The sequence below is a fragment of the Lampetra fluviatilis genome, chromosome 72, assembly GCF_964198595.1.
Source record: "Lampetra fluviatilis chromosome 72, kcLamFluv1.1, whole genome shotgun sequence".
Classification (NCBI taxonomy): Eukaryota; Metazoa; Chordata; class Hyperoartia; order Petromyzontiformes; family Petromyzontidae; genus Lampetra; species Lampetra fluviatilis.
Window position 1 is genome coordinate 2,758,377 of NC_136346.1, and position 27,612 is coordinate 2,785,988.

At 47.5% G+C, this 27,612-nt stretch overlaps 1 protein-coding gene across 1 annotated transcript; it reads left to right on the forward strand.

Moving 5' to 3' along the window:
* Nucleotides 1–210: 210 nt before the first annotated feature.
* LOC144953078 (uncharacterized protein YafE-like) lies at nt 211–19,355 on the forward strand. Its single transcript, XM_078883595.1, has 6 exons — nt 211–489; nt 12,261–12,421; nt 13,456–13,669; nt 16,554–16,654; nt 18,112–18,249; nt 19,141–19,355. Exons 1-6 carry the CDS (start codon nt 379–381, stop codon nt 19,238–19,240), a joined length of 825 nt encoding a protein of 274 aa, XP_078739721.1. The 5' UTR covers nt 211–378; the 3' UTR covers nt 19,241–19,355.
* The last annotated feature ends 8,257 nt before the right edge of the window (nt 19,356–27,612 follow it).

The window sequence follows — 27,612 nt, forward strand, 5'->3', positions numbered from 1 at the left end:
GACGTCACCACGACGCTTGTGCCAAGCCATGTGCACCTTGAGGCCACGTGAAGTGTCGAACGCCCGCTGGCAGGAGGTCCCGGGGCAGACCCAGCAGATGCCACGGGTCGCCTGACTGAGATTACCGATATGACTGGCTGATGCACCACCTGTGCACCCTACTGTGCCAAATGAAAGAAACACACAGACACACACATGGGTGGGGTTGTGTCGTTGGCTTCTCTATAAAACGGGTCTCGCTCTCTTGTCGAGAGCCATCGGGACTTCTCTGGACATCCTCCTCCTGCTCCACCACCTCATCCACCTCCTCCTCGACACCTTGAGCCAGAGAAGTCCCGCGCAGACCTCTTCCTCCATCTCCTCGCAGCAGTAGCAGCAATGTCCGTGCGCGTGTTCGAGGGCACTGAACTGGCCCGCCTGTACAAGCGCTACCGGCCCACCCTGCCGGCAGACGTCTTGACAACCCTGACCGACTACGTGTGTGCAAAGGTACGTGAGCTTTACTCTCGGAGGGTGTATGTGTGGAGCGAGGCTTTACTCTCGGATGCGACACAACGCCACCCACAAATTCACCGCAAAGCAACGAGGTTGTAGCGGTTCCATGGGAGTCGTGCTTGATGTTTTTCTTGCCAAATTTGACTTTGTGGATCCACCGGGTTATACGGGGAGATTACAACATTTTTGCACTGCCATCGCATAGGCGTGGTTTTATTCCTATTCATCACATCGATTATATTCCTGCGTATAGCAGCAGGAGCTGGATGCCTCGGTCGAGATCTGCTGGTCAAGAAGTAGCTGTGCTTGTAATCCTCCTTTGTTAGAGGAGTGCAGACTACAGTGGCTAGGGGATGTTAACTCCCTTGGCTGGTATGCAGGAGGTCGTAGGATCGATCCCGACCCTTGACGCCTGCTGCATATTTGGATTTTGCGCGTCTCTCTCTCTCCCCGTGGTTGCATAGATGTTTCTCCGAGCCCTCCGGTTTTCCCCTCCACATTTTAGAAACATGCGTTTTAGAGTCTTTTTCTGCTGCTACAAATGTACATGTGACGATAATATAGCCACTTCGTTGAACTATCATTTGTGATAGCCAGGTCGATTTTTTTTTAAAGAGCTATAAAGCTCGGTGGGGTCTTACACCTGATCAAATAAAAGTACTATAGTTTAGTTTTTAGTTCAGTAGCTTATGCCGTATTTTATTTCAAATGTAATATCACCTCCACTCAAGAGGTATCAAAACCATTGTACACTGAAATGAAATGCATTGACCAATAAAAACAATGATGTTCACGTAAAAGCCACGAGTCTTGCACTCCCTCCATAAACAACACCGAGGCTCGTAGCGTGCCCTTTCACCGCAGGAAATTCATTCCAGACCCTTGGAGCAATGCTTGAGAAGGACCGACCCCTCCACCAGCGTCGAGCGCAAGAGCCGAGGCTAGGAGACTTAATAAGTTAGTCCTGCTCCTGCAGAGCGTGGTAGTAGTGTATACACCCCGGTCGTATGGCTGATCAGTCGGGGCCCGAAAGTGCATTGGTGCAAGACCATGCAAAGCTGAATCGTAGCACCGCAAATAGAGAAGCCAACGAGAGCTGGACACCACGGGCCTGGTGAGACACCACGTTTGTAACATGTCAATTGGTATCTATGGGACTTGTTTTGCCAAGTATCAAAAGTTTGCGTCTCTCTCCCCATAGTGGGGAGGATTTTACCTCTGGGATTTCCCTTCCACATTTTAGAAAAAAAAACATCACCACGCGTTTAGAAAGTATGTGGTTGCTGCAATGAATTTCCACAGGATGGTGATTCGTCTACTTCGTTGAGCTATAATTTTTGATAGCCAGGATCCCTACTGACAAAATAACTACACAGCTCAGTGAGGCCTTACCTGGTGAATTAAAATAGTTTAATCATTTAAATTGTGTACCACTGCTAAAAAAGCAGCAGCATAGCTGGCAGCAATTTGCATATCTTAAAAAGTGTACCACAACCAATACTTATCCAAAATCCTCCCCTAGGCCACTTGCCCTATCTTACTTGGCCATTTCTGCAATTACAATCCGCCTCCTCCGGCCTCCATGCAGTGACGCACCCATTCACCACCTCGCCTGCCTAACGCTTGCAACACTCACACTCTGCTCATCAACCCGCTTTATTAATGTCTTATCAGCATAAAATAAACTATTAAACTATATATATGTTTTTATTTTACCAGCGACCTGGCTATGCCTAATGAGAGCTGCTCAATGAATTGGCTTATCATCATCATGTGGCCATTTATAAGCAGTAGCCAAATGCTATAAACGATTGATGTTGATTCTAAATGTGGAGAGAAAACACCGGAGGATCTCGAGAAAAATCCATGCAACCACAAAGAGAGATGCAAACTCAAAATATACAGCAGGCATCAGGATCGGGATCGAACCCGCAACTTTCTACATACCAAACGAGGTGGTTAACATCTCCTAGCCACCGCAGCGCTCTGTTTGTCATCTGGCTGTGAAGCTCAAACCTCATTCAAATCTAGAAGCTCAAACCTCATTCTCTCGAAGAGTGAAGTTCACCGGATTTAAGAGTATAAGCAATTAGGAAATAACAATTACTACCCAGGAACATTTTTTTTTAAATTGTTACAGTGTTATCAGAGCATGCATATATGTTGAACTTCTTTCGCACCGTACATGGCAAACCGTAAAAATCGGAGGTTTGTTTTCATGTTTTTCCGCAAGTAATGTGTGGTGAATGCAAACTTGATGCCTTGCAATACTGGGTATGATCTATTTGGTGTTAGAACATCTTAACACAACTGTTATATGATTGCCAGAAAGGGTAATGAAACCATGAAACCCATTCTGATCCTATTTTTCATCAATACGTGACATTGATGAGCGTGCATTTCTTTTTCACTCCCCACCAAAACGGTGGCTTATCTTTTTCAATGTTCATTTCCATAGGATCAGAATGAACATTTTAGCGAGGCATTCCTCAGGGCAAAGAGGAGAGTCGGAGACACGTCGAGAGCAGCCCGTAGGGTCGGGACAGGGAGTTATGTAATAGGTGACGTATCGGGAAAAAGGCCTTCTTCAGGAGGCACAACAAAGTTGGATAAAAATTGAACACGCGGATGTGTTCATAAAAGGCTTTTGTGTTAGATTTCAGGAATTTAAATGTATTCTGCCCAGGCGGGGCAGAAACGCTCAAATAACACAGGCGTTAGTGTGCATTTTATTTCAGTAAACGCTATCAAAGTGCAGAGTCGCACCATCATCCCGCACAGAAATCCTCTCTCATCAAGATACTCAGAAGGTTTCAGATGGTGAAAGTCTGAGGAGTGAGATTAAACATGTTTAAAGAAGTGCTGCAATTTACGGTTTCAATGATGCATAAAACAGGGCACTGAATGCCCAAACCAAATCAAATAGCAACAACGTTGGAACTGATCAAGCAATTAAAACCATTTTTAAAAAAACTGCACATTTCGGGAGTAACTGACAAAACTAGCCAAATTTTTAGAAAACAAAACATCCAAGGTGAGATTTAATTGTTTGTGTGTATATATATAGCATGTTGAGCGGTGGTGTAGCGGCTAGCACGCTGCCCTACCAACCTCGGTAGATTCTAGATTTGAAGCTTTCGTGACTGCAAGGAATCATCTTCTTAGGTTTTTTCGGTAAAGTTACTTTCTACGTGACTTTACCGAAAAAACCTAAGAAGACAACCTCGGTAGGCCTGGGTTCCATTCCCGCTCATAGCTAACAAGTGGCAATTATCTGAACCGGTCCTGGGCCTGCCCATAGGTCGACTCTGCCTCAAATGAGTTGTACCTAGGTGTTGTGTGTAGTGAACATCGCCACTTGAGAGACAAGGCAGCCAGGCGTTGGTGTCAGTCACCTCTTGTGCCATGCCGGCCTTCACAGGTGCTACTCGCTAACAGCACCTGCCCCAAGAGTCTTGTGAGATGCAAATTGCATCTCACAATTGCTTAGGAACGACAAATGAGGTGGATGGCTGCAATGGCCTTTTATCATCACAGCGCATAGGCAAGCCGAGATAGTCTGGCCTCTATGCTCTGAAGAAGGGGAAATGTCCCTAAACATCACTCAATTTACTTATTTCTGCCGTTTTAAGGTCACAGAAATGTTTGACAAATGTGATGGGTTTTGTTTCTTCAAAATGTTATCTGCCTCGACTGATATGCCGGAGTTCGTAGGTTCAATCCCAACCCTGATGCCTGCCGTACATTTTGAGTTTGCATCTCCCTCTCTCCGCGGTCGACTTGATATTTCCTCTGAGTCCTCCGGGTTTTCCCTTCCACATTTAGAATAAACATAACCACACGTTTAGGGTATTTGTCTGCTGCTATGAATTTCTGCACGACGATAATGATTAGCCCACTTCTGAAAAAACTACACAGCTCAGTGGGGCCTTACCTGGTGAACTAAAATGGTTTAATAATTTAAATTGTGTTCCACTGCTAAAAAGCAGCAGCATAGCTGGCAGCAATTTGCATATCTTAAAAAGTGTACCACAACCAATACTTATCCAAAATCCTCCCCTAGGCCACTTGCCCTATCTTACTTGGCCATCTCTGCAATTACAATCCGCCTCTTCCGGCCTCCATGCAGTGACGCACCCACCTACCACCTCGCCTGCCGAACGCTGGCAAAACTCACACTCTGCTCATCAACCCGCTTTATAAATGTCTTATCACCATTAAATAAACTACATTTTACCAGATAAGCAACCTGGCTATGGCTAATGATAGCAGCTCAATGAAATGGCTTATCATCATCATGTGGACATTTATAAGCAGTAGCCAAATGCTATAAACGATTGATGTTGATTCCAAATGTGGAGGGAAAACACCGGAGGATCTCGAGAAAAATCCATGCAACCACAGAGAGAGATGCAATCTCAAAATATACAGCAGGCATCAGGATCGGGATCGAACCCCCAACTTTCTACATACCAAACGAGGTAGTTAACATCTCCTAGCCACCGCAGCACTCTGTCATCTGGCTGTGAAGCTCAAACCTCATTCTCTCGAAGAGGTGAGGTTCACCGGATTTGAGAGTATAAGCAATTAGGAAATAACACTTACTACCCAGGAACTACAAATTTGTTAGTGTTATCAGAGCATGCATATATGTTGAACTTCTTTAGCACCGTACATGGCAAACCGTAATAATCGGAGGTGCGTTTTCATGTTTTTTCGCAAGTAATGTGTGGTGAATGCAAACTTGATGCCTTGCAATACTGGGTATGATCCTTTTGGTGTTTGAAACCTCTTAACACAACTGTTTTATAATTGCCAGAAAGGGTAATGAAGCCATGAAACCCATTCTGATCCTAGTTTTCATCAATACGTGACATTGATGAGCGTGCATTTCTTTTTCACTCTCCACCAAAGCGGTGGCTTATGTTTTTCAATGTTCATTTCCATAGGATCAAAATGAACACTTTAGCGAGGCATTCCTCAGGGCAGAGAGGAGAATCGGAGACACGCCGAGAGCAGCCCGTCGGGTCGGGACAGGGAGTTATGTAATAGGTGATGTATCGGGCAAAAGGGCTTCTTCAGGAGGCACAACAAAGTTGGATAAAAATTGAACACGCGAATGTGTCCATAAAAGGCTTTTGTGTTAGATTTCAGGAATTAAAATATATTCTGACCAGGCGTGGCAGAAACGCTAACACAGGCGTTGGTGTGCATTTTTTTTTCAGTAAACGCTGTCTGAATGCAGAGTCGCACCATCACCCCGCACAGAAATCCTCTCTCATCAAGACACTCAAATATCGGGCTAAGAAGGTTTCAGATGGTTAAAGTAAAGGAGTGAGATTAAACATGTTAAGGAAGTGCTGCAATTGAATGCCCAACCCAAATCAAATAGCACAAGCGTTGAAACTGATCAAGCAATTAAAATTATTTTAAAAACTGTACATTTCGGGAGTAACTGACAAAACTAGCCAGATTTCTTGAAAACAAAACATCCAAGGTGAGATTTAATTGTGTGTGTGCATATATATAGCATGTTGAGCGGTGGTGTAGCGGCTAGCACGCTGCCCTACCAACCTCGGTAGGCCTGGGTTCCATTCCCGCTCATAGCTAACAAGTGGCAATTATCTGAACCGGTCCTGGGCCTGCCCATAGGTCGACTCCGCCTCAAATGAGTTGTACCTCGGTGCTGTTTGTAGTCGACATCGCCACTTGAGAGACAAAAGGCAGCCAGGCGTTGGTGTCAGTCACCGACCCCCTCTTGTGCCATGCCGGCCTTCACAGGTGCTACTCGCTAACAGCACCTGCCCCAACAGTCTTGTGAGATGCAAATTGCATCTCACAATTGCTTAGGAACGACAAATCAGGTGGATGGCTGCAATGGCCTTTTATCTTCACAACGCATAGGCAAGCAGATATAGTCTGGCCTCTATGCTCTGAAGAAGGGGAAATGTCCCTAAACATCACTCAATTTATTTATTTCTGCCGTTTAAAGGTCACAGAAATGTTTGACAAATGTGATGGGTTTTGTTTCTTCAAAATGTTATCTGCCTCGACTGATATGCAGGAGTTCGTAGGTTCAATCCCAACCCTGATGCCTGCCGTACATTTTGAGTTTGCATCTCCCTCTCTCCGCGGTCGAATTGATTTTTCCTCTGAGTCCTCCGGGTTTTCCCTTCCATATTTAGAATAAACATAACCACACGTTTAGGGTATTTGTTTGCTGCTATGAATTTCTGCACGACGATAATGATTAGCCCACTTCTGATAAAAAAAAAACTACACAGCTCAGTGGGGCCTTACCTGGTGAACTAAAATGGTTTAATCATTTAAATTGTGTGCCACTGCTAAAAAGCAGCAGCATAGCAATTTGCATATCTTAAAAAGTGTACCACAACCAATACTTATCCAAAACCCTCCCCTAGGCCACTTGCCCTATCTTACTTGGCCATCTCTGCAATTACAATCCGCCTCCTCCGGCCTCCATTCAGTGACGCACCCACCCACCACCTCGCCTGCCTAACGCTTGCAACACCAACACTCTGTACTCTTAGGTTTTTTCGGTAAAGTCACGTAGGTAAAAAAATAATAATAATAAAAATAAAATAAAAATAATAATAAATGAAAATACTGTAACTAAATTAAATCACGACGTTTCGGAGGCAACACAAGTCTCCGTCTTCAAGTGGGACCGTCACAGCCAAATTTACTGTATCAAGTGATGGCTGTGACTGTCCCAGCAGCCTGTCTCTCACTATAACCTGAAGACGATTGCTTGTGTGACGATCGAAACGTCATGATCTATTATTTTTTGCGGTTAATGTAGACATTATTACTTGTAAAAGGTTTCAGTTTGGTGTTTTAACATCTTAACACCTGTTTTGTTGCCAGAAAAAAGGAGAAAACCTATTATCATATTTTCGTACTGACAAAGGAGGTCCCAAGAATGTTATTGTTTTTTTTTACTTTTTGGTTTAATACCAACTTTATGCAGATACGATAATTATCTTAAAATAATTAGCATAGCTCTTTTATCAAAGGCACTTTACACAGTTAACAGTGGTACGAATGAATACAATGGTGAGATGAGGTGAATTACCTAGATGAGAAAGTATTGGGCAAATCTGTGATACGTGAAATCAGTTACAGTAAATGATGAATGGATTTAATGGGGAATGAGTGATAGCCATATCATGAGAATATGAAGAGAGAAAAGTAATGGTGGTGGTTATGAGGGGGAGATTAATGGGTCATGCGCTGAGTTAGGGAAATTGAGTGAGTTTTGAGTGTGAGAGGAAACTAGTGAGTGAAGGTGAATGTTCAATATGGAGGGGAAGTTTGTTCCAGTGGAGGGGAGCAATAAAAGAAAAAGAGCCAAACATGGATTCAGGGCCAGGAGAAAGAGGAACGGAGAGAGACAGCAAAGATTGTGAACGTCGAGGGCGAGAAGGCACGTAGAAAGAAACAGGCGTGGCAAGATATGGTGGGATTTGTAAACCAGGGTGGGGAATTTGAACCGGCAACAGTAGTACACAGCAAGCCAATACAGTTGCGCGAGGAGGATAAACGTATGGAAATTATACGGAAGGTTGAATATGAGTTGCGCAGATTTGTTTTGGATTAGTTGAAGGGGGGCAAAAGAGTAAACCGGCAGACCGAGCATTAGAGCGTTGCAATAGTCCAGTTGGGTAGAGAAGCGGATGGATTGGAAGTTTTTTTTTAAAACGCTTTTATGAAATGTACTAGTAATGGCAGAACTCCACGACTCCAGGAAGTGGCCCCGAAGCTTGCCATAACGTAAGAGACCGTGGTGATTTACAGCCAACGTCAGTTGAGCGTGGACAATTAGATCAAAGCCGAAACATAACATATAAAAAATAATGTTTAATTTCTTTATGATAGAATATAGTATTGTCATCAGTGACATAAGTATACCAAGTTTGCAATCGATACCACATTGAGAAGTGGGTTAAAATTGAGTTACAAGATTTGAGGATACAACAACGACAACAACAAAAGACAGTGAGTTAAAAGAAAGCATGTAAAAAGAGAACCTGGGTTTTAGAGGAGTTGATGGCAAGGGAGTAAAGTGACATCCAAGACTGAAGGGTGGTTAGGCAGACTGAAAATGCGAGAAGAGAGGTCAGAGTAAAAGTAGAGAAAGAGAAGAATATTTGGATGTCGTTAGTGAAGAAGTTGTGGGAGATGTTAACAGAGGAGATACGTATTTCGAGAGGAGACATGTAGAGGAAGAAGAGAAAGGGGGCCCAGGAGAGAGCCTTGGGTGAAGGAGAGGTGCAGGAGGGATTGCAGGAGACCAAGGATGAGTGTGAAGAGAGATATAAGTGGAGCCATGATAAAGCAGAGCCGGAAATGTCCAGATTAGAGAAAGTAGAGAAAAGAAACGATGGCCAGTGTCAAAAGCCGAGGAGAGGTCGAGGAGAATGAGCACTGAGCAGAGATGTGCGTGAGCCGATTTGGTGAAGTGGTTCTGGATGGTAATGATGGTGATTTCTGTGGAGTGGAGCAGACGAAAACCAGACTGGTGGAGAAGGTAGAGGGAGTGTGCGCATATGAAGTTATTGAGGCGGAAGTGGACAAGAAGCGCGATAACTTTGGAGAGGAAGAGAAGCAGGGAAATGGGATGGTAGTTGGAGATGCAGTGGGCATCGAGGGAGGGTTTCTTAATGAGAGGGGTGATGATGGCCAACTCGAAATTAGCAGAAAAGGGACTGGAGGATAGATACATTTTGAAAAGGGAGAGTAGGTAGGGAAGGATAGAGGGAAGGACGGAGGAAATATGGGAAGCAGGGATATGGGCTTTGGAGATGGTAATGGAGAGCTCCTCCAGAGTCACGGGGGTAAGTCGGTGAGGACAGGTGGAGTAGGGAGTTGATGAGAGGCTGAGGGTGACAGGGGGCAGCGGAGGTGGCAGTGTTAGAGGACGCGATCCAGTTTTCTGTGACAGTGAGGGCAGTTAATTTAAGAGAGAAAAGCATCCAAGGTGGTAACAGATGTATTGCCCACGGAATGAGAGTTCCAGAGGCCTAATTTGAGGGAAAAATCAGTGCTAATGGGGTGGGGGATGGTGTCGCAAATGGGGGTTTGGTGGGTATGTTGATGAGGTATGCCAGTCGGGAGCCATGACGGGGATATCTGGGAAATATGAGGAGTGCACCTACAGTGAGGGAAAAAAGTATTTGATCCCCTGCTGATTTTGTACGTTTGACCACTGACAAAGAAATTATCAGTCTATAATTTTAATGGTAGGTTTATTTGAACCGTGAGCGACAGAATAACAACAACAAAATCCAGAAAAACGCATGTCAAATGTTATAAATTGATTTGCATTTTAATGAGGAAAATAAGTATTTGACCCCTCTGCAAAACATGACTTAGTACTTGGTGGCAAAACCTTTATTGGCAATCACAGAGGTCAGACGTTTCTTGTAGTTGGCCACCAGGTTTGCACACATCTCAGGAGGGATTTTGTCCCATTCCTCTTTACAGATCTTCTCCAAGTCATTAAGGTTTCGAGGCTGACGTTTGGCAACTCGAACCTTCAGCTCCCTCCACAGATTTTCTATGGGATTTAGACCACTCCAGGACCTTAATGTGCTTCTTCTTGAGCCACTCCTTTATTGCCTTGGCCGTGTGTTTTGGGTCATTGTCATGCTGGAATACACATCCACGACCCATTTTCAATGCCCTGGCTGAGGGAAGGAGGTTCTCACCCAAGATTTGACGGTACATGGCCCCGTCCATCGTCGCTTTGATGCGGTGAAGTTGTCCTGTCCCCTTAGCAGAAAAACACCCCCAAAGCATAATGTTTCCACCTCCATTTTGACGGTGGGGATGGTGTTCTTGGGGTCATAGGCAGCATTCCTCCTCCAAACACGGCGAGTTGAGTTGATGCCAAAGAGCTCCATTTTGGTCTCATCTGACCACAACACTTTCACCCAGTTGTCCTCTGAATCATTCAGATGTTCATTGGCAAACTTCAGACGGGCATGTATATGTGCTTTCTTGAGCAGGGGGACCTTGCGGGCGCTGCAGGATTTCAGTCCTTTACGGCGTAGTTTGTTACCAACTGTTTTCTTGGTAACTATGGTCCCAGCTGCCTTGAGATAATTGGCAAGATCCTCCCGTGTAGTTCTGGGGTGATTCCTCACCGTTCTCATGATCATTGCAACTCCACGAGGTGAGCCCCAGGCCGAGGAAGATTGACAGTTCTTTTGTGTTTCTTCCATTTGCGAATAATCGCACCAACTGTTGTCACCTTCTCACCAAGCTGCTTGGCGATGGTCTTGTAGCCCATTCCAGCCTTGTGTAGATCTACAATCTTGTCCCTGACATACTTGGAGAGCTCTTTGGTCTTGGACATGGTGGAGAGTTTGGAGTCTGATTGATTGATTGCTTCTGTGAACAGGTGTCTTTTATACAGGTAACAAGCTGAGATTAGGAGCACTCCCTTTAAGAGTATGCTCCTAATCTCAGCTCGTTACCTGTATAAAAGACACCTGGGAGCCAGAAATCTTTCAGATTGAGAGGGGGTCAAATACTTATTTCTCTCATTAAAATGCAAATCAATTTATAACATCATTCCAATTATGCTCAATTTGTATCCATCTTCTTGGTTGAAGTTATGTCTGTTTATATATCTGGATGGCTTCATGAACAAACCTTTGATAGTTGCCCGAAGGATTGCAGAGTACCTTGGTCTCGGAAAAAACAATATCATGAGAGCACACAGCATTATAACAATGGTCAGCAACGGCAGAGGACTTGATATTGCCGTGTTTCAGATTTGCCTTGTGTTCGCGAACACAGTCCGAGATATGTCATTTCGTTTCCCCAATGTAACAGCCACCACAGGTGCAACTTGGTTTGTAGACTCCAGGATATTGCATATCAGGAATGACATCCTTCACAGATGGGATTAGATCACGGATTTTGTGTACTCTATTGAATCAGACCTGGATCTTGTATTTATTTAAGATTTTGGAAATCTTTTGGTAACACCTGCTATGTTTGGTAACATGATGGTTTTGATCGGCATCTCAGGGGGTTGTTTCTCCATGGTTGGAGAAACAGCTTTGCGAATAATGTGGTCCGAGTACCCATTCATCTTGAGGGCCTGGTGTACATGTTCCAGTTCACTGGCTAGGTGGTGTTGGTCAGAAATGCAGTGGGCCCTATGGTGTAGTGTTTTGATAAGGGCATTCTTCTGTGCCGGATGGTTGTAGGATTCCGGTTTCAGATAGGAATCTGTGTCGGTGGCATTCCTGTAGACAGTGTCCCAACGAGCCATCAGGTCTCTTGACCTGATGGCTCTCATCAGTGGAGCAGCGCTCCACTTCCCCTAACCCACACCCCTTCTCTAGATCTCCCCCCTTGCTCCTCCCCCCTCACTTACCGATATAGCCTCTTGTCACAGCAGCCCTTTTGCCCACTTTAGCAATTGTTTCTTGCTGTGGTTGTCCCACCTGATGACAGACTCTTGTGTTGCGCCCGAAACGTTGTGATTTCATCTATTTTATTTTATACCTACGTGACTTTACCGAAAGAACCAAAGAGTATGGATCCCTGCAGTCACGAAAACTTAAAATCTCTGTCACATCCCAGTTTGCCTACCCCCTCTCTCGTACTCTAGAAACCATAGCCACGTTACATGCTCGGACTTTCAGCGGAAAATAATTGTAGAAAGGCTTTGTTTGCAAACGGGCTATATTGTTAAGCCGCCTAATCCCATGTGTGCGTGTGTGTAGACGGGGACAAAGCCCACCCTCGTTGTGGACGTTGGCTGTGGGAGCGGCCAGGCCACGGAGCTTCTGGCTTCTATCAGCACAAAAGTGCTGGGGATCGATGTGAGCCCATCGCAAATTGAAGAGGCGATGCTCGCCAAACATCCCGACAACATCACCTACATGTAGGTTCACAACCACGCGCTCCGAGATAAAGGACCCTTCGGCCTTCCATGGGCACGGATTCAAACATCCACACTAAGTGTGTTTTATAGGATTGAGTGAGTCAAGAGAGTTTAGAGGCTGATTTGGTGGACGATGTTTGTGTATTATATCACTCCATATAAAAAAAAAACTTTTTTTATTTTACCGAGTAAGGCCCAAATGATAGATCAGCGAAGTGGCTTATTACGTGGACATTTATAGCAGCCGAATTCTTTAAAGGCACAGTTATAAAATGTGGAGGGAAAAACTGGAGAACCCGTAAAAAAAATCCACACGACCACAGGGAGAACTTGCACACTCAAAATATACAGGTGTCCAGGTCGGGATCGCGAACCCACGTCCTCCTGTATACCAGGCGAGATAACTAACATGTCCTAGCTACCGTGGGGTCATAATATTGTGGTGGCATCCACTTGCCCTGCCACCAAGTAAAGGATCAGCAACAATACATCTGTCTGAAACATTGATGTTTCTTTTTTTTATATCCGTATATTGCAACCCTCTAACTTTAGAACAATGCAATGTTTTCAATGTTGTGGTCTATTTTACACCACCAAAGAACATGCTTGTCACGTGCGTGGGAAATTAAACTCACTGGGAGAATCAGTAACAAGGTAGAGTAACTTTCCTTTGGATGTATTTATAACAGATTTGGACACCCTAGGAGATGGCAGTTTTTCAGTATGATTGTAACATTGATGGGCATACTACTACTACTATGTGAGCCAGGAGACCATGGCACACCGTCTCTGGCTCTGAAGTCCGAGTTCGATTCCCACTCACGACCACCAACAAGGGCGACGATTATCCGGACTGGTCCTGTGCCTCCCCTCGATCGACTTGGCCTCAAATTAGTTCCTTGGTGCGGTGTGTAGTAATCATTGCCACCGGGGAAACAAAGGCGGCCGGAGGGTGTTATGCTTCGTGTAACAATGAACGAGCCACGATGCACATTCGGTTGTTTTTTTCGTCCCCCCCCCACCCCCCATCGTAGGGTGGGGCCAGCTGAGACCCTTCCCGTAGATGATGGCTCCGTGTCGCTGCTGACCGCCTTCGTGTCAGCGCATTGGTTCGACCTGCCAGCCTTCATGCACGAAGTCCAGCGGGTGCTGCAGCCACGTGGCTGCCTCGTGATTTACTCCTACATGTATCCATTTGACATCGAGTGTGGAGTTTTCTCGGAGAAACTCACACAGATCCTGTGGAAGGTGATAACATGCAACTTCAATATCAGGGCTTTGTGCTTCCTTTTGCTCGACTTTCTTTATTTTTGTATCTGCTTGAACCTTTCACGCTCATTACACACACAAAGTGTACGCCACAAATGAACCACAACACCTTGATGATCTCAAGGAGCATAAACCATCATCATGCCTACTCTGCTCATCTTCAGCAGCAGCTGCTTTTGGCTGACCATCGCACAAAGACAGTATATGGAACAGGTGGGTTAATAACAGTTAATCAGTCATACGATGCCTTGACACGGCATACAAATGGAAGGTGTATTAATAATATTTTTTCCAGCAGCACTAAGACTAGCTGTAAGAACGGTTACTTATTTTTATTTCTCTCAATGTCAATAGATTCTCTAATATAATTAGTCTTGGCCAGTAATAATTAGTTTTCCACAACACATGAACGTTTTCAAAATCACTTGAATGTCCTTGTTGACAAGCATGTTCTGCAACTGCCGACAGTTGTGTTTGTAAGCATTTAATATGTATTTGCTGTTCTTTTATTCTCATGCGAATATCTAATCCCGTCTGATGTCAGAGTTGTCGCTTGGTAAAGCTGGTTGTAATTACTGGCGACACGTCACAGTAACGGAACTGTTGTTGGGGGTTTTACTCTCCAACACACAACTGGTTTAGTGCTGAACTAGTAACTAATTTGCTACATTTTGTTTTACGTGACAAATCTTACAAATGGGCTGTGTCGGGATGGTGGTGGCAGGTTTAACGACACAGTTATATTTACATGATCGAACCCAAAAAACCTTATGGATAATATTGGTCGCTAAAGACTACTACTATGTGTTAAATTGAATGTGGTGATTATCACCCATCAATGATTTGTGCCTTGCAACATTTACATGGACAAGCCCTGGCCTGGTTACACTGGGGAGAGGCTCATGACATAACAATACTTATTATAATAAGGCCACAATGTTAACTTAATGAGTTGGTCTCACGCAATGTGGTGATGTTACATGACTGACGAAAATGGTGGCAGCACCGATTCAATGGCCACAATCGCACGTTTTACTCTCATCAATTAGAGAAAACACCACCGAAGGATTGTAACCTTACCGTGGTGGTGGCGTTTGTGTGTTTCAATGACGCTCAGAGCTATTCCGCCTGGAGTCTTGTACTCCTGGTAGGATCTCCCTTGGCGAAAAGGTCTGGGGGAGGTTCCAGACAAATAACTGTAAAAAGCTTGGTGGCTGGGTGACCCACGTAACCTGGTCGGGCCCAACCTGACACAGCTACGTGGCACGGTCCTGTGGGTCCACCATCTGCAGGATGAAGGGCAGGTGCAATGCTAGTATGGCAGGGAGAGGAATGGTCTCAGACAGATTGAATCTTGGCGATGGAGACTAGCTATTGGGACATGTAATGTCGCATCACTGGGGGAAAGGAGCCAGAGCTGGTGGAGGAGGTGAAAAGGTACCGACTAGACGTAGTCAGTCTCATCTCCACACACAATATTGGCACTGGAACCAAACTTCTCGATCGGGGATGGTCTCTCTCCTATTCCAAAGTAACTCTGGGTGAGAGCCCCATGCGGGTGTGGGGATACTCAATCCCCCGTCTGGGTGCTGTTCAGTTGGAGTTTGTCTCCGTGGATAAGACAGTCACCTCAATGCGACTTCGGTTCTCAGAAAGGAAAACTCTGTTGTCTGTACTTATGCACCAAAGAGCAGTTCATAGAATTCGGCCTTTTTGAAGACGGTGGGTGCAGTACTCCACAGAGTGCTGCCTACCGACTCCATAGTCTTACTGCTCAACTTCAATGCTCACGTGGGAAACGATGGAGATACCTAGATAGGCATCATTTGGAAGAATGGGCCCCCCTGATCTGAACCCGAATGGAGAGATGTTATTGGAATTCTGGCTAGTCAGGGAATGTCAATAATAACAAACACTGTGTTTGAACACAAGGATGCTCATAAGCGTAATTGTTAGAAGAGCACCTTGGGCAGAAGGTCAATGATTGACTTTATAGTTGTATCATTGGACCTAAGACCGTATGTTTTGGACACTCGGGTGAAGAGAGGAGCAGAGCTGTCAACTGGACACCACCTGGTGCTAAGTTGGATCTGATGCTTGGGGGCACTAACAAGATAGACGTGGAAGGCCCAAACGAATAGTGCAGATTTTCTGGGAGGGTATGGTGGAAACCCCAGTGCAGAAATATTTCCAATTCTACCTCCCAGGAAAACTTTTCCTGCACTCCAGGGGGGGGGGGGGGGTCGTGGACATTGGCCTGAAGGAAGCTGGTACCTAGCATGGTGGCAACCCTAGGACCCGCTGGTGGACACCAGTGGTGAGGGAAGCTGTTATGTTGAAGGAGGCTTTCAGATTGGAGCGCTAAGCCACAACATTTACAATCTGAGTACGACGTTTCACCAGTAATTACAACTAGCTTCATCAGGTGACAGCCAGAAATACTCAGATTGTAAATGTTATGGCTTGGCTCTCCAACACACCAGTGTGCTGTACTAGTGACAAATTGGCATGTTCTGTTTACGTGACAACCCTTACTAGTTGGCTGTGTCGGGTGGTGGCGGGTTTTAACGACACATTTAAAATGTACGTTATCTAACCCAAAAACCTCTTATGGATTTACAGAACTTTGAAACTGATGTATGCCTTTATGGTTTTTCCAATGTTTGCACTCAAAAAACACATTCCTCCAGATTGAGTGAGATCCAGAAAGAAAGATTGGCGTCGCAAGTCAATGCCGTGACAATTTTAAATGCCGAAAAAATCCCCGGCAATTTTTATTGGCCATTGCCGAAATATGTTGAAGAACCCCCTGGGCCTAACGAGTTCAATGTAATTGTCTATTGTGGATTGCTGTTGTTGTTAGGTAATCGAAGACCTTCGCCCGTACGAGAGTCACAAGATGAACCACGTGCGTGAAGATTATACTGCCATGTATGAGGCCATTCCGTTTGCGGACAAGAAAAGGTTTGAATGTTTTTAATGACCAAAACCGCAAATCTGTAGGAGGAGGGGTTATCAACATTAAAAAGGCAACGTTGTAGAAGATGCCTGGGTCTTTGAGTCTGGGGCCAATTGAACTTAACCATAAAAGTCCAAGACAGCGTTATTTGGCTCCTAATGCTTAGTTCCCCCCCCCCCCCATTCTCATCCCGCATTTAATTATTATCAGTGTCTTGCCATGTGGCAAAGTATGAATACAGTACTCTTGATTATCCACGTGCGGTTTATTCGATTTGCAGATTAACTACGCACCTGAGATTGACTAATAATTAATAGATTTTCCCTTAAGCCCAAATAATTTTAAAACATTGTTATTCATCGTTATTCTTGGACATGTTTATCACAATTCACGCGCTTAAATTTAACAAATATGTTGCTCTGGTTAATCTGAAATCCACGAGATCAGCTCTACGATACAGTAGTTCCATATCTTTACAACAGTGGGCTGAGTTTGATATTAATAGGCGTGGCTCTGCTGTCAACTTAGTAAGCCGAGTCTTCTGCTGCTCGGGAGTAGGAAAGTGTTAACACTGAGCACGGGCATTGATCGTTAGTATTCATTCTAAATATTTATTTTAGTTCATTTAGTTCATTAAAAAACAAAAATGTCTTAGCATTTTTTGTATAGAAAATTGATATTTTGGATTATCCGCGATTTTGAATTATCCGTGGCTGTCCTACCCTTCATTAGCGGAGATAATGGAGTCGTACTGTTTATATATATTTTTTTTAATTATTACAGAGCAGTGCAAAACACCTGTGTTAGAGAATAGCCCACAGAAGTGGCTATTACAGAGCCACTTCCTGACATTCCTTCTAGTGACATCCGGTCCACACCGTAAGGGCAGCATGTTACACCTGCATTGCCACTGAGCGAATTTTCACCACATGACATTAAAAGCAATATACCAGAAAAGGAAGACTTGATCACAATTCTGGCAAATGGTCCAATGAAGCTGGTGGTTGTAATCGCCAACAAACCGTCAAACTCATTGTAAGTATTGTAGTGGGTTTCATCTCTAACAAACAACCGGTTAGTGCTGAACTAGTCTCTAATCGGCACGTTTTGTGCACGTGGGTTAACAATTCATTGATATTTACGCAATCTAACTAAAACACATTTTATGAATTCCATGAATGTCTGCTCTACGTCTGGCATGTACAACTACCACGTGGTCTTACCCAAACAAACAAATGTGGTGTTTGAGTTTTGTTATTCGATTAAAGCTTAGCAAAGCAGCATGCAAGTTGTGTTAGATGACGCAAGCTTCATGTTTATAACGTACGTTTCATTAGTTAACTTTACAATTTAGGTTTTTGTAATGCAATACAAAGCCAGTTCTGCAGGCGCTGACAGGCGAGTCAAAGTGTCTTTAAGGAGAGTTATGTCGGCATTGCTGGTTTCTCTAAATCATCCGCAGGCTGGAGAGCGTCAGGTTAATTGCACTCGTCAAGCTGCCGGAATTCATGGGGTTAATCGGTAGCTTCGCCGAATACCAGGCGCTCAAGGCTGAAGATCCTCTTGCTGCACAGGCCCTGATGGAGGACACCGAGAAAAGGTAAGCTCCAGTAATAATAGATCGATTTATATTGATGCGTGATAATCCAGCTTCTTCCAACATTATCTGGTGATTCCAGGCCGATCCGACAAAACCAGTCAAAAGGCTGTAACCCAGTCCGGCAATCGTAAAACACATGGTTGTGTTAAAACAAAAGCGTACTACTACGTACATCTGACTTGACTTGTGTTTTCTTGTCAATCAACCTCCATCGACAGCAGTGTGGTGTGTGGAGCAGGGTGCAGTGATTTAATAGCGGCCCTTTACTGCATTGGCATTGCTGTTGCATTGGATTGTTGCTGCATTGTCATTGCTGCCCCGCCCATGCTCTTATTGCTGCTGATACTTGGGCTACGCCCATCTTCAAACCTTCATAAACAGTTTGCCTTTAGAGACTAAGCCCTTTTCCTGATGACGACCACTTATGTTGCGATCGAAACGTCGTGATATTTGTATTCACTTTATTTTCATTATTATTTTTTCTATCTACGTGACTTAACCAAAAGAACCAAAGAATATGTAGACACGTACTCTTGACCCACAAGCGCCGATCTGCTAAGCAATTTGCAGCCACGCTTCATCACATGCTTCACGTTTTGCTCACTATGATTGGCTGTTACAATCCTGACCTGTGTACGGGCGGAGCTAAAAGGGGGCGGGACTCTGTTGTAAATGGGCGTAGCCAGACGCACTTTAGCCATGCCTAGACACAACGTGCTTGTCACACAATTCCTCGCCCAGACGTGGACAAAGCAGCTGCAGGCGATTGATGAGAGTGATTTGTTTTTTTGCGCAACTGGACACATGAGTGTAGATCCAGTTTCACAGACATCAATGATCAATACGCGAATGGGTATTGATAGGTCAGATGGACTACTCGTTGCATTTCAGAGTTCAAGAGACTCTGGGTGACGCAGCAGCCTCTGCTGAAATGAAGATCATGGTGAAGACCGTTCTGCTTCTGACCTGCAACAACTCTCAGAGCTCATAATGCCACTGCCGTGACTGAGGGCTCAAAGCCACCTTTGTTGCAAACAATACAGGAACTCCTTTACTTAGGAACATTTGATTTACAAACTTTCATAGATATGAAAAAACATCTCCGTATGTCCAGTTGCCTGTTCGTACCGAGAGTCGTAAGTTCAACTGCCACTCTATAGATGGCGGTGGTGGCATCTACATCTGCAGAACACGAAGAACCATTGGTATCTACATCTACAGCAGATGATACAACTTGTAAAGCCATTCCCGTGTTTAGTCTATTTGCCGTATACCATGTTTGGAATCGACAGGAGTAAAGTTGGACTTACAAACAAATCAACTTACAAACATACCTCTGGAACCTCACTCGTTCGTAAGTAGAGGAGTCACTGTCGTGTCGTTTCAAATAAAGCAACAGAAGGGATTGCAGTTGTGATTGTCTGTGTCGTTTACTTATACTTTTGGAGTCGTCAGGAATGTATTTTCGCGCATTTTTAAGGTATAACTCGATTCTAACATTTTGGTAAATAATAAGATCTATCTAACAAAGATGGGTCACCACATTGCGTGACTCTTTCAGATGCACTTCTGCGGTTATCTGTAATGCTCTTCCTCCCGATATTTGGAAGCTACTGGAGCTGTGCACATTTACATAATCTAGCTTGACAAACTCATTTCTTTAGAACTGATTGTTGTGTTTAGTTTCTCCTTCCCCCACACCTTCAATTTAGCACCGTTGGCTATGTACAATGCGAAAGAAATTCAATATACATACAAATGTGGCCATGAGATAGGTCTTGCCATTGTGACTCATTTTTCAAGTTAAATTACTAGAATCAGAATGTTTATTTAGCCTGGAGGAGGAATCCAATGAGCTATGAAGCTCTGTTTCACAGATGTCCAGGAGGGACACGGAGTCAGACAGTTACAAACAATAAATAATGCAAAAACACGAGTGCAACGTATAAGAAAGTTAAACCAATAGCTTATAAAGTATATACAATAAAACGAAAATTATCTTACCAGTCAAAGCACACTGAGCTATTAGCTTCATTTTTTAGAAGCGACCTGACCACATTATAGCTCATCGAAGTAGCGTATCGTTTGTAAATTTACAGCAACAAAATACTCTAAATGAATATGTCTAATTGTGGAGGAAGAAACCGGAGGACCCGGAGAGAAAAAATCCACCATGAGGAGAGACGCAAACTCCATACAGTTTAACATGTAGGCTTTCGCGACCAATATCATCCATAAGGTTTTTTTGGGTTAGATTGCATCAATATATAAATGTGTCGTTAAAACCCGCCACCACCAGACAACCAACTAGTAAGAGTTGTCACGTGAACAGAACATGCCAATTCGTCACTAGAACAGCACACTGGTGTGTTAGAGAGCCAAGCCACAACATTTACAATCCGAGTACGACGTTTCGCCAGTAATTACTACTAGCTTCATCAGGCGACAGCCAGATTTGTGAAGTCCACCCGTTTCGTTCCTTATGTAATGCGGGCGTAAGCGACCTTCCGGATGTGACGTCACGGGGGGTGGAGTCATGTGACGTGGGGGGAAGGTTCGGGGCTTTAAGCGGGTAAACCGGAAGGGGAAGTCAGTCGGGGTGTGAGCGGAAAAGAGTGAGGCCACGCGGGCAAGTGTGGAGAGGGGGGGGCGCCGACGGCCATCGGGAGCCAACCCCGAAGATAAGAGGAAGCTGCGGAGTGGTGTGCAGCTGGGGAGGAGACAGCCAGGAGGGCTGCGTGTTAGAGGCAGCGGTGTGGCTGCCAGGAGGAGCTGCGGAGAGAGAGAGAGAGAGAGGGCTGCTTGTTAGAGGCAGCGGTGTGGCTGCCAGGAGGAGCTGCAGAGAGAGAGAGAGAGAGCAAGAAGCTGTGAGAGCTGCGGAGGGAGAAGAGCAGCAGCGAGTACAGCCAAGGGGGGCTGTGTGAGAGAAACAGCAGCGGAGCTGCTGTTGTGGATCGGGCCGACATTGGAGTCAGCACCGTGGAGAAGCTACAGAGTAAAGACAGCCGTGTGGGTGTACAGCACGAACCGAATAATAAAGGACACTGAGCCAGACATCGTGGTCCAGTCGTTTATTACACTGGTGTCGGAAGTGAAACGGCATGTCGAAACAAGTGAGGAAGAAAGTTAATCCGGCGCCTGCATCGGCTTCTTCGTCCGACGACGACGAACTCCCTCCAACCACGGATCCTGTTGGGGTGGTGGAGGAGAGCCCGGCTGAGGCGACCACGGGAACGGGAGTGGAGGATGTTGGCGCGGTGGCGGGTCCGTCGACATCATCAGACGCGGATCAACGATGGCAAGCGATGGCGGTACAACTGGAGGCACTTAAGGACGTCCTGGCGCATCTATGCCATCTCGTCGCGCCAGGGACGATGGATGATGCAAGTGGTGCTCCGCGGGCCGCCACGTTGCCTGTCCTGCCGCCGCCATTGCCCACGCGGCAAGAGGCCGCCATTTTGCGCGCTCCGTGGCGCCAAACCGCCATCTTGGCCACGCCGCGGGCCGACGCCATTTTGAATTTGCCACCACAACCACCACCATTGGAAGACGGCGGGAAGAGGAGTCGGAGTCGCCACCTTACAACGGTTAAAGAATTTTCCGTCGGTGGGGACTGGAGCGCGTTCGCCTGCCGCTTCTTGGCGGCGGTACGCACAGCAAGATGGACCGATGCGGAGGCTTTGGAGGTGTTACCGACTCTCCTGGACGACGAATCTGTCCGATTCTTCCGTTCCATAACGACCGATAAGAAGGCAACTTTATGTGGTGTTTTTCAAGAAATGGCCGATGCTTATGAGCCACCAGATGATGCGCATCGGCGATTCGCTCAACGACAACGAGCACCAGAGGAGTCGCCCGTGGCGTTCAGGGGTGCGGTGCTGGAGCTGGCCATGGCAGCTTATCCTGAGACGCCACAGGACCTGCTTGAGCCTCTCATATTAGGGAAAATGTTGGAGCTGTCTCGGGATCTAGGGATCCCCATGCCTGTGTGTGGGCATGAGAAGCTAACTTCCCGGATGGCTGCTAAGTGTCTCGATGCGCAATTCAACCTCCGTCGCTGGAAACAAGTGACGGCGTGGACGGGGGGGCCCGTCAAAGAAGGGGAGGCGCTGGGGTGGAACCCTGCGCAGGCCGTCTATGTTCCGGATGACCGGGGCCCTCAACAACTGACGGCCGCCTCCGCTCCATGGACGGGACGCGGCGGGCCGAGACCGCGCGCGGTGCTACCAGAACGGGGCCGTCAGGAGGCGAGGCCTGCGCTTCGGCGCAACGAGGCCGAATGTTTCCGCTGCGGGCGTAGGGGCCACTACGCCAGAGACTGCTGGGCCCGCTTCCCGGCTCCGCCGCAGCAGGAGGCCTCGGCACCGGTCAAGTCGGCTAAAGATCCTCCGAAACAGGCATGTCGGCATGCACCAGACACTCGGCAAGGCTTTCCACCTCACCCACCACCTGTGTTGCGCGATCCTATTGTTGTTGTTAAAGAAAGGCCATCGACGGGGCCTTGTCATTCAGTTACGCAGTGGCGCAAATTGGCACGGAGAGTTGTCGCGGCCGCTACGGGTTCGTCCACTGTACCGGGGTCCATACAAGGTGTGGACGTGCGCATTTTGGTCGACTCGGGGGCGTCTGCGACTATTATATCGGATGTCATTTTCCATCTGTTGGGCATTCCGTCGGGGGCTGTGCGTCCGGTTTATGGGTCGTGCGTCGCTGCGAACGGGGGTAGCATGGGCATCGTGGGTCAGGTGGAGGCTAAGATATCTATTGGGGATGTGTCGGCCTCGGGTGTTGTGTTGATATCGAGATCTTTGGCGGTTCCTTGCTTGTTAGGCACCGATTTTTTGGCTAAGATGCCCATTTTGATCAAAATCAATGAGAATTGTATTGAACTGCCGGGGGGCCGTCAAATCTCGTTTCTGCCGTCGCCCTGGGGGCGACCTGCTTCGGCCGTACAAGTGCAGGCGCTGTCCGTCGCATCTGTGGACATCCCACCTGGTACACAGATGCTTATACCCTTGCGGTATCGGAAGCCCCTGCCTGATCGGCTAGGAGCAGTAGGGGTCTTGTTGTCACCGTCCGCCACGATAACAACCGGGTTGGCGTTAGTGGGGGCACAGACCATCGTCCGGCCGGATCAATTACCGTTTTTACAGGTGCTTAATGCGGGGGGAGAAAACGTCCGTGTCCCGGCCGGTACGGTTGTGGCACATGCCACTACGGCGTTTGCGACCCATGATTGTCCACATAGCCGGGGAGTTGTTGCTGGGGTTTCCGAGCCAAGGAGTTCGGATGATCGTTGGGTTGCTCAATTATGTGACGAAAATTCTTCCCTGTCCATGGAGCAACGTGGTGCGCTGCGTAAATTGTTGTTGATATATTCCGATGTGTTCAGCTCCGATGATTTGGATTTGGGCCGCACTTCCTTGCTTTACCATCACATTGAGACGGGCGATGCTGCCCCTATTCGATTAAATTCGCATCGGATGAGTCCTGCGGAGCGAGAACACGTACGGGGGGCAGTGGAAGACATGTTGGCTGCGGACATTATATCGCCATCTAACAGCCCATGGGGCGCTCCAGTCGTCTTGGTTAAGAAGAAGGATGGCAAATTGCGATTTTGTGTTGATTTCCGCAAATTGAATAAGATATCGGTGGCAGATGCGTACCCCCTGCCGCGTATGGATGACTCCCTCGACGCATTGTCGGGGGCTAAGTTCTTTTCCACACTGGACCTCTCTTCGGGATTTTGGCAGCTTCCCCTTGACGAGTCCTCACGGGAGAAAACCGCATTCCGTACGCCGCAGGGGTTATTTCAATTCAACTGTCTCCCGATGGGATTGAATGCGGCCCCTGCTACATTTCAAAGATTGATGGAGCTCGTTTTGACGGGGTTGCAGTGGGAGACATGTCTTATATATTTGGACGATATCATTGTCTTCAGCCGCACATTCGATGAACATTTGACGCGGCTGGAGACAGTGTTCACGACGATGCGTTCTGCCAAATTGAAATTCAAACCAAAGAAATGTCACCTACTGCAACGGTCCGTCCGCTATTTGGGGCACATTGTGAGCGCTGAGGGAGTGTCCACGGATCCGGAAAAGACGGCGTGCGTCCGGGATTGGCCGACTCCGGCCACCGTGGGGGATGTTCGGCGGTTTTTGGGATTTGCCTCGTATTACCGAAGATTCGTGCCGGGTTTTGCGACGATTGCGAGGCCTTTGCATCTCCTTACGGGTAAAGGACGGAAGTTTGTTTGGGGACAGCCGGAGGAGGCGGCCTTTCGGAGTCTGCGTGATCTATTGGCCACGGCCCCAACATTGGATTATCCCGATTTCGATCACCCATTCATTCTTGATACGGACGCGAGTGACACAGGTATTGGGGCGGTGTTATCACAGTCTAAAGGGGGTGTAGAGCGTGTCGTGGCGTATGGTAGCCGAGTCTTGTCTCCTGCGGAAACCCGCTACTGTGTCACTCGCAGAGAACTATTGGCGGTTGTTTTTTTCCTACGGCAATTTCGACCATACCTCTACGGTCGTTCTTTTATTGTGCGTACGGATCATGCGGCCTTGCAATATGCCCTTAAAATTGACCAGCCATCCGGACAGTTGGCACGTTGGTTGGACACGCTACAGGAATTTTCCTTCCAAATTCAACATCGGAAGGGTGTGCGCCATGCGAACGCTGACGCACTTTCCAGATTACCGCGGCGCGCCCCTTGTAAATGTGAGTCGGGGACGCATAGGTGTTCGCCGATTCCAAACCCCCCTCAGCCGCTCACGTTGGCCGTCGAGAAGTCGGACACTCCGATGGAACCGGGACCGGCTGACGGGGTTTTGAATCTGCCGCGGTCTGTCTGGATCCGGGAACAGATGATGGATGAGTCATTGGTGTCCTTGCGGAAGCGGTCTGCTAAGGACAATGGGAGTCCGAGTACGGCTGTGGGGCCGCAAACCGCTCTCCGAGATGGTCTGCTTATGTGGCGGGAGGGGTTCCAGGAACGTTGGCGCCTGGTGGTACCAACGTCCTTGCGGTTCGAGTTGATTAGAACCCTCCATTGTGACACTCTCTTACATTTAGGGGTGCAGAAGACCTTGTTGACGTTGCAACGTCATTATTTTTGGCACGGCATGGCGACAGATGTCGTAGGGCACGTGCGCGCGTGCCCTGCGTGTGCACAACGTAAGCCGCCGAAACATCCTTACGTGCCGCCTCTCCAGTCGATTCAGGTGTCTCGAGTCAATGAATTGGTGGCACTGGACATATTGGGACCTTTTCCACCATCGGCGAGGGGTAATAAATATTTGCTGGTAGGGGTTGAGTACCTCTCCCATTGGCCGATGGCCTGGCCGTTGCCCGATCAGTCGGCCGCGGCCATTACCGACGCCTTTTTGTTTGGGTATATTATGGATAAGGGGGCGCCTGAGAGACTCCTCACGGACCAGGGCAGGAATTTCTCTTCTAAATTATTGGCGGAAGTGTGCGCGGGCCTTGGGACTAAGAAAGTACGGACATCCCCATACCATCCGCAGACGGATGGTATGGTTGAACGGCTGAACAGGACATTGTCTGCCATGCTTTGCCATACCGTGAGTGAACAACAATCAGATTGGGATCTGCACATCCCCGGGGTGCTTTCGGCGTACAGGATGACGCCTCATGCGGCTATGGGATATTCGCCGTTTTACCTTATGTATGGTCGGGAAAACGTGCCGCCGGTGGATGTGCAATTGGGAACTGGGGTGAAGGGACCTCGGAAACCACTTCCTGAATACATTCAGGACACGGTTCGCCGAGTCACGGAGGCGCGGGAGAATGCCCGCGTGGCTACGGCCAAAGCCCAGGCCCGGAACGAGCGATATGCGCGACGGTCTGAGGGGGAGTGCCCTTGGAAGGTTGGGGACCTAGCCTGGCTTCATTGTCCACAGTTACGTCCGGGGACCTCGCCGAAATTGCACAAACCCTGGCATGGTCCCGTACGCCTCATTGCGGTTCCCAACCCACAGACAGCACGCGTCCAGATTGGGTCTCGTCGCTGGGTTGTGCATACGTCGCGCTTGAAACCATATGTTGCTCCCTTACATGATGCGTCATCCCCCAATGTTGCCTTGCCGGGGTCTGTTGCTGCTGACTCTCCCCTGCCTGCGTCCATTGATTTTGCTAGAGCGCCTGTCGTACCTGTTCCAGACAGGCCGGCCGTGACATTGCGGGGGACGAGGGGCCCTGCTCGGAGGACGCCTGCCAGGTCTGCGGGACCTTCGAGCCCTGCAGCCCTTCCGACCCAGCTGCGGGCACGGTCACAGGACAAGCCCAGGACTAACTCTTTAGAGACACGGGACGGCGGTGGACTTCCAGCTGCGACAGGGGGATTACCCCCTGTCGTTCCTCGACTTTCATCGCGTTCCCGTTCTGCGAGTGGGCCGCCGACCGTCCGGGACGGGCCGGCGACCCGCACACGTTCCAAATCGCTTACGTTTCGTTGAGTGTTGTTGTCTTGTTATTTTCTTCTTACAGTTGTATTTATTGCATGCTTTTTGTACGCTCGTTGATGTTAATTGCGTTGTTGTTGTTGTTCTTGCTGTTACATTGTATGCTTAGTGTCCTTTAGGGGGGGAAGCTCGGTTCGCCGCATTACGATTTGCTATTGGTCAGCCGAGGTCGGCTGGGATTTTTCTACGGGGGAGGGTGGTGTAATGCGGGCGTAAGCGACCTTCCGGATGTGACGTCACGGGGGGTGGAGTCATGTGACGTGGGGGGAAGGTTCGGGGCTTTAAGCGGGTAAACCGGAAGGGGAAGTCAGTCGGGGTGTGAGCGGAAAAGAGTGAGGCCACGCGGGCAAGTGTGGAGAGGGGGGGGCGCCGACGGCCATCGGGAGCCAACCCCGAAGATAAGAGGAAGCTGCGGAGTGGTGTGCAGCTGGGGAGGAGACAGCCAGGAGGGCTGCGTGTTAGAGGCAGCGGTGTGGCTGCCAGGAGGAGCTGCGGAGAGAGAGAGAGAGAGAGGGCTGCTTGTTAGAGGCAGCGGTGTGGCTGCCAGGAGGAGCTGCAGAGAGAGAGAGAGAGAGCAAGAAGCTGTGAGAGCTGCGGAGGGAGAAGAGCAGCAGCGAGTACAGCCAAGGGGGGCTGTGTGAGAGAAACAGCAGCGGAGCTGCTGTTGTGGATCGGGCCGACATTGGAGTCAGCACCGTGGAGAAGCTACAGAGTAAAGACAGCCGTGTGGGTGTACAGCACGAACCGAATAATAAAGGACACTGAGCCAGACATCGTGGTCCAGTCGTTTATTACACTTATATAGAGGAATAGATGTGGTGACCACACCTCTGCGCTCTTGCGCAAAGTGGGATTTTAACGACACATTTAC